An 8864-nucleotide genomic window follows, 5' to 3' on the forward strand; every position below is an offset into this window, starting at 1 on the left:
TCTCAGGAAATGAAATGGAGATTGTGTGTTGGGTGTGTCTGTCGAGTGTAGCCATGAAGAAGTGTGTGTGTGCAGAAGTGTGTGCTGCAGACTAAAAGACAGGACGCAGCTTGGCTACTGTCCAGTGGTTATGTGAAACGAGCTTCACGGACAGCGCGCGACGGCGTTTGGACGTTTCTCTTTCGGCTTTACTCGGTGCTTTCCGGTGGGTGAGTAGGCATAATATCTCGACACGGTACATTTTCCCCTCTTCACTCGTTTACAGTAGCTGAATTTAAAACAGGCGTCGGAAGACGTGGTAGTTAAACTAACGGAGGACTTCAAACTCGCACGGATGCGTGTCGCTGTCGCGAGGACACCGTGCGTCAGGCAGCTCGCGCCGATGGCCGTTTCACTGTTGGACCAACCGAAAGACATGAAAAATGGCGGCGTAATTTACGTAATTAAACTTTTTTTTTTGACAAGTCAAAAAGACGTGATGGCAATCTAAAGGTGTCCACGAAGAAGCTGTCAAAATTAAGTCGACTTAATTTCTCTTTTGTGCAGTTCAAATGTTTTTCATTTTACAATGACGTCAGGGATAACGTTTCGTTTGTGCAATTAACGTACCAAGAAGTATACAAAGCATATCTGCACATAGTCTGTGTACTTTATGTACTTCATAGGGACGGGGACACGTTCAGCTCGTGTCCTTTTGAGACGGGATCGGTTGTTTGGATTGGACACGGCTCTATCGCCCTCTACTGGCGCGAAAGGAGAACCGCACGTACAGGCTAGTTTCCCACCTGATAACACTGCCAACAGTATGGAATTAAGTTGTGTATTAAATGTTAGAAAGTGTTATAAGTCTATTCAAATATGAGCTACAGACTTGGTGTACGGGAGGTCGTTTTTATGAATGGAATTGTATAATAATAATAGTCGTTTTTATTATTTTCTATAAACTCTAAATCATTCCCCTCCTGCCATAAGCCACAGTCATATGTCTTACATATTCAGCTCAACATATGTATTGAGCATGTAACGACATCAATTACATTGTGCTTCTTGTCTTGATTCACTTTGAAAAAATATGTTTTCCACACTGGTGTCACTGTACGATTTACTCACACAAGTTTATTTTCCCCCTTTTTTTCTCTCCCTTAGCTCTGTTGAGGAACCATGGCAGGTAAATTAGATATTCCTCTTCATGGGACTTCGGTTAACATCGTGAGACGATGTCGCTCTCCTCTGAGTGCCGTCCTTGAAAGCAAGTTTGGCTGCATGGCCACCATCGACGGTGTGGATTTTGAAAGCGATCCGCGTGGGGCACAGCAGAGGAGGACAACCGTCCTGGAGGAAAGGTTTACTACTACTCTGCGGGGAGGCGTTCGTGTGTCCGTGTGCAGGGCCGATCTCACCAATTTCAAGGCAGATGCTGTTGTGAATGCCGCTAACCAACGTCTTCAGCACTACGGCGGCCTTGCTAAAGCTCTGTCCATCGCCGGTGGTCCCCAAATCCAGAGAGAGAGTGACGATTACGTTGTGAAGAACGGCGACTTGAAAACCGGAGATGCGCTTGTCCTTGACGCCGGGTCCCTACCCTACGAGAAGATTATTCATGCCGTGGGCCCATACCTGTACAGAAATTCCACGGTGTCTGAATTGTGTGAGGCTGAACGGCTGTTGGAGAAGGTCATCAAGAGCATTCTTGACCAAGTTAAGGCAAGCCGCCTGCAGTCTGTTGCCATTCCTGCCATAAGCTCTGGTCTGTTCAACTACCCCCTGCCAGAGTGTGCAAAAACCATAGTGTCGAGTGTGAGACGCTACTATGAAGACGCTTCATCTACAGGACATCTCCCCAAAGAGATCTTCCTTGTGAACAACGACGAGCCCACGGTAGCAGAAATGGAGAAGGCCTGCCGTCAAATATTTGCCAGCGGAAAAGGCAGCGGTGATGCCAAAACCTCAGCGACTCCCGTCCAGCTTGGAAAAGTCCGCCTGACACTGAAGAGCGGTAAAATTGAGGAACAGCAGGTACTAATCTGTAATGTTTCTTCGAGAGTTGATTATTTACCTACTCTTTACATTCAATGTGACTCGCTGCTTGTATACAAAACAAATTATTGGATGTATTCTTCACAATTTCATAAATATTTACCAATAAGCTTTTACTACCCGTATATTCACAAACATGCAATTAGCCTGGTCCATAGTGGGCTTCACATGAAAAATCAACATTAATGGCATGTGGACTGTGAGCTTCTGTAATATTGAAGGGTAAAAATGAAAGTCAGTGTGAATGTAGTACTTGTCACAAACAGCATATTTGCATTTTAATGCACCAGCTATGTTTTCTCTCAGACAGATGTCATCGTAAACACCACATCAACGTCACGGGACTTGAAGGCTGGTCAAATCTCCAATGCTTTATTGTCGAAAGCCGGTCCCAAAATGCAACAAGAAATCTATGATGCTCCTGCTCAGTCATTCATCCTCGTCACAAAAGGCTACAAGCTGGATTGTAAAATGGTGTTTCATACCTTGTGCACTATAAAGGGACAATACGCAGCGCAGCAGGTACGTTTAAGTGAAAGGTTGATCTATTGTATGTTCGTATCTTGATTAATCCAAAACTAAGTATATGTTAAATGGCGACTAAATATGTCACATCTCCAAAATATGGGAGAGTGTTTGGGTTGCACTGTAACGGGAGCTTGAACTCTTATTTGTCTGTCCACTGACTCATTCATTACAGATTCTTTACGACTCGGTATCGGGTTGCTTGCGGATGGCAGCTGCAAAAAAGCACAATTCGATCTCCTTTCCTGCCATCGGCACCGGAATGCTCAAGTTCGATAAAAAGGAATCGGCCCAGATCATGTCACAGGCGGTGGCCGACTTCGCCAGGAATTTCCAACACAAGATGGACGTTTATTTTGTCATATTTCCTTTCGACCACGACACATTTAAGGTTGTATTGCAAAAATGCTGCCGCGATATTAGGATAACATTGCTCTATTAGCTGCATGTGTCCAGAGCTGGTGGCTAAATTAAAAGGTTGAGAGCAAAGTACTATCTGTTAGGTGGAGTGAGACGCTACACCCGCTGAGAGTTGTTGTGTGGGTTTGTCCGGTCACACAAGTTCTGTCGCCAATGCTCTGGTTCAACAACTCAAGGAAATGTCTTTTGATGTACATGTGCTTTAATGGCCTTCTCTTTTTAGGCTTTTGAGGAACAAATGACATCTCTCAAGAAAGAGGCATTTCTTCCCAGCGTCGCACAAGGTAAATACAGTATTTAACTCATCAGTTCATGTCCTCAAAGGGGACAATTACACACTAGTTGTGATTTAAGAAACGACTACGTGTGCACGTCCACGTGAAGAAACCGGTAACGCTAATGTAGGACAAGTAACGTGTTTAAAAGTATCAACAGCGATACTAAATTGCAGCCGTGGACTTAATGTCTCCCCCAGCAACTGAGCACGGAGACGACCCGCGTGTCGGCGGCGGCGGCAGCAGCAGCAAAGCTCTCACGCCACAGATCAGCCTGAACAGCCTCTCTAATGAAACGACGCGCGAGGCCGAACGGTGGCTCACCGGCCTTCTCTTCAGAACCTACGGCTCCGTCGTTATCCGCAACAACTTCATCCAGCACTTCGGCGAGCGGGAACATCTGCAGCTGTCCAGTCTTCTCAAAACGGGCCTGTCCATCGAGGAGGTCTTCGAGAGCGGTCGCGCAAGCCTGATCGTAAGCGGGGAGTCGGTCGAGGACGTCGTGGTTGCGGGGTTGCGGGTGGAGGCCATGCTCTGCAACGTCCAGAAGGAGTTTGCCACGAAGGAAGAGTGCAGCATGCGTATTAATGCCGTGTTGACGGAGAATCTGTCCTTTGAAAGGAAGACGGTTGATAACACAAGCCCAGAGTTCTTGGACACATTGACGCGCTTAAAACAACACAGGCTGCACTTATTGAAGGTACAGTATGTGTAAATGAATGCTTTGTCATTTCGGTGGATGTCACTACTGTCACCTTGTTTGCACATTACTTCCTCAAATGGAGTGTTTGTACTTTCTAAATACTGTTCATCAATTAGCTGCGAGTGTCTTGTTTTGAACCGCTGCTTGACCAGTTTTTATTATTTAAAATGTTTAGATGGACAAAGTGGAGAACCCCACACTGGAGCTTCTCTTCAACCTCAAGAAAAACCAGCTAAACTGCACCACTCCACCCCGAAGAATGATTCAACGCATACCTGCACACTTCTGTGAGATGGTCAGCCATATTGGATTCCATGCCGAGTACGCGCCACCCGATGGTACGATAACGCTGCTCCAAACAGCGCTTGCTGACGTGCAAACAAATAATTTTCACCTGGTCCTCATGTCTAGGTTCTGAGAACGGCAGACAAAGAAACTAAGCAGCAGTTTGTTGTTTTGTGTGTTCCTCTGTACAGAGCCAGCATTTGGAGAGGGCATCTACTTTGCTGGCCAAATGAAGACGGTCTTTGAAGTGTGGAAGGTGCCGAAGGAGCAAAAGGAGGAGTATCTGTACTTCGTGCAGGCCGAGGTGCTGACGGGAAACTCCGCCCCCGGTAAGCGAGGTCTGATTCTGCCCCCTGCTGTGGGGACAGATCCACTCGTCATGCACGACAGTGTGAGCGGAGGACCGGATGTCTCCGTCATATTTAGTGGTTACCAAGCTCTGCCCAAGTGCGTTATCACCTGTAAGATGATCTGAAGAGTGGTGATGCCTTCAGTGTCTTCATGGCTTCTTTTGTGGGGAACCAATACAAATGTAAGAGTGGGAACAGGAAGTTTGATTCTTCTGGAACACACCAAAGTGCATTATTGATTCATGCGTTTGCTGTTAGTAAAAAAAAGTTTGTCGTACTTCTCGATCACATAGGTAATAGAGACAATAACTACAATATCAGCTTATATTTAGCCTAAAGACATGCATTTGCTTTGAGTTTCCTATTTTTTTTCCAATACAAGTTGCTTATGAGTGATTAACATATTGTATATATTGGCACAATTATTTCTATATTAAAGATTATACTTAAAAAATGCCCCAATTTCACAGTTAACATTGGCTGAGGGGCTTTGTTGAGATATATATTTGCATAAATATCATGATTTATGCAAATATCATGAGCAACCAATTGTACCAGTGATTGCATTTAGATTGGCGTAAGTTTATATCTCTTCATGCAACCGGGCAAAGCTTTGGCTACAATGATTGTACACTAATCTAGTTCGATTGCTGACATTTAATTAAACAATGTACAAAAAAAAATTTGATTCGTTCCATTGTGTTTTCTGTTTGTAGAATTACTACATTTACTACTTTTACGTCACAACACCACTTCAGAAGATACGGCAACACAACCCATGGCTTCTAATTTATTCTTGAAGACCCTTTTATGAAGCTCAATGACAAAACCAGATCAGCTACATGGGTTTAATAAAATTAAATACATATTACAATTGTGTGACAGTGGACATAATAAAATAAACGCTTTGAAACCGGCCATAAGACGGACATTAGGGAAGTCCCTCATATACCTAATGACACATTAACATCTGTTCTGAGTATTGAAGTCCTTGACCAGCTAGGAAACAACTTAACTTTAGTAGCTTGTTCACTGTCATCAGAAGATGACTTTTGAGTGTCTACTTTTTCTATTGCTCATAACTGTATTTTTTTTTACCAGTGCTCCATAAAAAGTAAACATCTCTCTTTTCAGAATGTAAACAAGCTTTTGGAAAAACACTGGAAAAAACATTCAATCATTAATCTGTGACCTTGATTTCAAGTTTTAAATCTTTATAACATCTGGCCTCAATATAAAAACGAAAAAAAACAGAGACATAATTTGACAGCACAGTGACTGAGTATGTTCAGATATTGGCGTGTGATTCATCTCAGCTGTGTATGATTTATTACCAGCGATAACGCCACTTCTGAATGATTGTCTACGAAACTGCTGCAGCCATTCGATGGGACACAATGTAGCCTAGCGGTCTGCTGAAAGCTAAATACACACTACTGTATCATCACCTAGCTGAACCAGTCGCACAAAGACCATGTAACACGTCAACGTGGGACTACACAACGACCACTCCTGAGCGACAGTTAAGAAATAACCCTTGTTTCCTCGTATCTAATCCTCCCGCTGCGCAATATTGGAAAATACAATAAAAGCGAGCCTGGAGAGCGTCTGTTTACTGATCATCTGGAGGTGTGTGGTTGTCTTTCTACAGTACAACAACAACAACAAAAGACAACAGGCGCAGGACGTCCCTTGAGAGAATACCAGCTGCTCACGTTGACAACCACGGGGCAAGGCCAGCCCGGCCGAGACGGAGAAATATGGCACATCTGGCCTCTAATGCTGATACTATTACTGAAACTATTACATCAATCTAAAGTCACAGTTTGTAGTTTAATTTAGAGACAGCAAATTCATTTTTTGTGTGGCTGAAATCTATGGCTGCACCTTCTTTTCTGAAACTGTCCAGCCCGCAGGTCCTGCTTCAACTCGTCCTACATCGATGACAGAACGACCCTTAAAGTGCTAATAACGCGGTCACTCCGTGCACTCGGCTATCTCGGTGCCGTCCACGAGCAGCGCGTGAATGATGCCGTCTCGCCTCTTCCCGCTGCTCACGGCCTTCACGCAGCAGTTGTGGTCCCCGAGAGTGAAGTGCGTTTCGGTGCCGTCGTCCACGAACTCGCCCTGCGGGTGGAAATCAGACAGACGAGTCGACAAAAGACAACCCATCGCAATTTGAATAGAGGACTTCCTGAGTTCAGCGGCGTCGGTTCCACGTTGTACTTACGGCGGTCTCGATGTTTTGTCCGTTGCACCAAACATCCATTGTGTCTTTCTCTGAAAGAAAAGCAAACAGACACAGAATCATGCCAACCGAAAGTGGTAAATGCATAAACACACATGAATACATTTTATTGGGGTTTTCAAAAGAACTGAAATTAATTTGGAGACATCTCGTTGTAGACACTGGTCAATGTAAAATCAGTGTATTTACACACTGCTGCTCGCGTAAATCTGTGAATACATTCTGGTTTATGGCGTTTCAGTCAACGTTTGACACAAACCATATTTTGATTGAGGAACCCGAACTGAAACTAAATCAAAATGAATATTTACTGTATTTCGAATCGTCTGAAATCACTAAAGCACTGAAACGAATCACAAAAAAGAAGAAAATGTGTGCCTACAAAATCCTAGATTCATCATATTTTCTGTTTGTAACACTAGTCGTTTATGAATGTATGAATACAGTAATATTGTAAACAACTACTCATGACGAAGGGTGATAAATGATCTCAAAAGTGCGAACGTCGTGGACAGTCCTCCCCGTTTGTGATGTGATAACTCACCGCTACAAAATCTGTGGCAGTTGCAATTATTCGTACATAGGAATAAAAAGATATCCCTTATAAGAAACGCACAGCTCTCTCACAGCCAAATGCATTTCCAATGAACTATCCTCCAGCATCCAAAGTTCAAATGTGACTTTCATATATGGCTGAGAGGTTGGGAGATCCTCTTGAGGACGCTTAATCCTTGAAAAAAAATAAAAACTACCAGATAGTTTGAGTTACAGGCTTGTGAAAACTTTAACACCTGAAAAGGCACGGCTTTAATCCACATTAACTGATGCCACCGAGACTTCTGAGATACTGCTGCCACATGTGGCACATGCTTCAGGTGGCATGCCGCCTGATCGACTGGAAGCAGTGTAATGAAAGAAGGATTAACCTGCCCTGGCTGAAGATGGCGTGGGGCTTAGAGCTCTCGGAGAGCTTAGCCTCGTCTCCGGCATCATATTAGTGGGTCGTTCTGCCGGGGAGAACGACACCCTGTGACCACAATTGTGATCCAATTGCACAACCTGGTTGAGTATGTGTGCGAAACACATAAACCCAGGCAGGACACACTACTGAGGTGATGAGGGAAGTGGGTGGGCGAGCGCGCGCACACACTCACACACACACAAAGAGGGAGAAGCTCACCCAGGACCACCCTGCAGTCGGTGCCGTCCAAGTTGAGGACCCAGGTGCTGGTGACCTTTGACCTGTTCTCCATGTACTTCTTCAGGCTCTTCCCGTTGATCTCCAGGGTGTACTCGTAGGCAAAGCCACTGACCGCATCGATGTTGATGGTCGCTTTGGTCTCGGACTTGCCCACGTTGAAGGTCTCCTTCCCCACGAGTTTGAACATCCAGTCCCGCCTCAGAAGCTCCTACAATGTGACGTAAAAATGAGAAATGAAAAGCTGCTGTCACTCATTAAAAAAAATATTACAAATAAAACATGGGGTCAGGTCTTCTACCTTTCCATCGACGTAGATGACCCTCTTCCCGGTGGTCGTGCCGTGTTCAAACTCTATCCGGTGGACCCCGTCGCTCAGCGCCACCTCCCACACGCCGGCGAGATCATTGGACATCCTGCCTGGTTCGGACCGGAGACGGACAGAGAACCAGCTACACCGCTAAATGTCGAGACACCGCCATGACTAACGTCACCGTTACCTAACTAGCTAACTAGCGTTTAACGAACGGGGCTGACTGACGTTAGTTGACTCAGAACAACAACAACAACAACAACCAAATACTGTCCAGTGCAGGTGTGAATGTATCTCCGCCTGTAGACTCTCCTTCCTACGCGACGTTACAGTAATTAAAGCACATGCTGTAAAAACAACAAAACGTTACCACCAGTATTCTCGCAGTAGAAACATGGCTGAAGAAGAGGTGGGAAGTTGTCTCTATTTGTTGCATTACGACTTCCGGTGGTGTGTTTTTTTCTTTTCAAAGTAACAGTAGGCCAAATTAATTACGTTTTGAGCTACGGG

At 44.8% G+C, this 8864-nt stretch overlaps 2 protein-coding genes across 3 annotated transcripts; one reads left to right on the forward strand and one right to left on the reverse strand.

Annotated features, from left to right (window-relative positions):
• Nucleotides 1-70: 70 nt before the first annotated feature.
• Nucleotides 71-5266, forward strand: parp9 (poly(ADP-ribose) polymerase family member 9). 2 transcript variants are annotated; one of them, XM_079230557.1, is made up of 8 exons: nt 71-209; nt 1147-2016; nt 2344-2559; nt 2738-2953; nt 3206-3266; nt 3458-3957; nt 4136-4298; nt 4437-5266. In XM_079230557.1, the coding sequence occupies exons 2-8, from the start codon at nt 1162-1164 to the stop codon at nt 4718-4720; spliced, it is 2295 nt and encodes a 764-aa protein (XP_079086683.1). In that variant the 5' UTR covers nt 71-209; nt 1147-1161; the 3' UTR covers nt 4721-5266. The 2 variants fall into 2 exon arrangements, with proteins under 2 accessions (XP_079086683.1, XP_079086684.1); XM_079230558.1 differs by having other exon boundaries at nt 133-205.
• Nucleotides 5267-5429: 163 nt separating this feature from the next.
• Nucleotides 5430-8505, reverse strand: faima (Fas apoptotic inhibitory molecule a). The gene is made up of 4 exons (XM_079231319.1): nt 8343-8505; nt 8024-8252; nt 6826-6875; nt 5430-6722 (listed from the first exon to the last, which is right to left on the reverse strand). The coding sequence occupies exons 1-4, from the start codon at nt 8454-8456 to the stop codon at nt 6573-6575; spliced, it is 543 nt and encodes a 180-aa protein (XP_079087445.1). The 5' UTR covers nt 8457-8505; the 3' UTR covers nt 5430-6572.
• Between the last annotated feature and the right edge of the window lie 359 nt (nt 8506-8864).

Source organism: Taurulus bubalis (assembly GCF_910589615.1).
Source record: "Taurulus bubalis genome assembly, chromosome: 15".
NCBI classification, from domain to species: domain Eukaryota; kingdom Metazoa; phylum Chordata; class Actinopteri; order Perciformes; family Cottidae; genus Taurulus; species Taurulus bubalis.

Coding starts and splice junctions, on each gene's coding strand:
- parp9 (XM_079230557.1), top strand. CDS start 1,162: ATGGCAGGTAAATTAGATATTCCTCTTCATGGGACTTCGGTTAACATC. Junction 3,267..3,457: donor TCTTCCCAGCGTCGCACAAG/GTAAATACAGTA, acceptor TGTCTCCCCCAG/CAACTGAGCACGGAGACGAC. Junction 4,299..4,436: donor CGAGTACGCGCCACCCGATG/GTACGATAACGC, acceptor TCCTCTGTACAG/AGCCAGCATTTGGAGAGGGC.
- faima (XM_079231319.1), bottom strand. CDS start 8,456: ATGTCCAATGATCTCGCCGGCGTGTGGGAGGTGGCGCTGAGCGACGGG. Junction 8,253..8,342: donor TCATCTACGTCGATGGAAAG/GTAGAAGACCTG, acceptor GTCACATTGTAG/GAGCTTCTGAGGCGGGACTG. Junction 6,723..6,825: donor GACAAAACATCGAGACCGCC/GTAAGTACAACG, acceptor TTCCACCCGCAG/GGCGAGTTCGTGGACGACGG.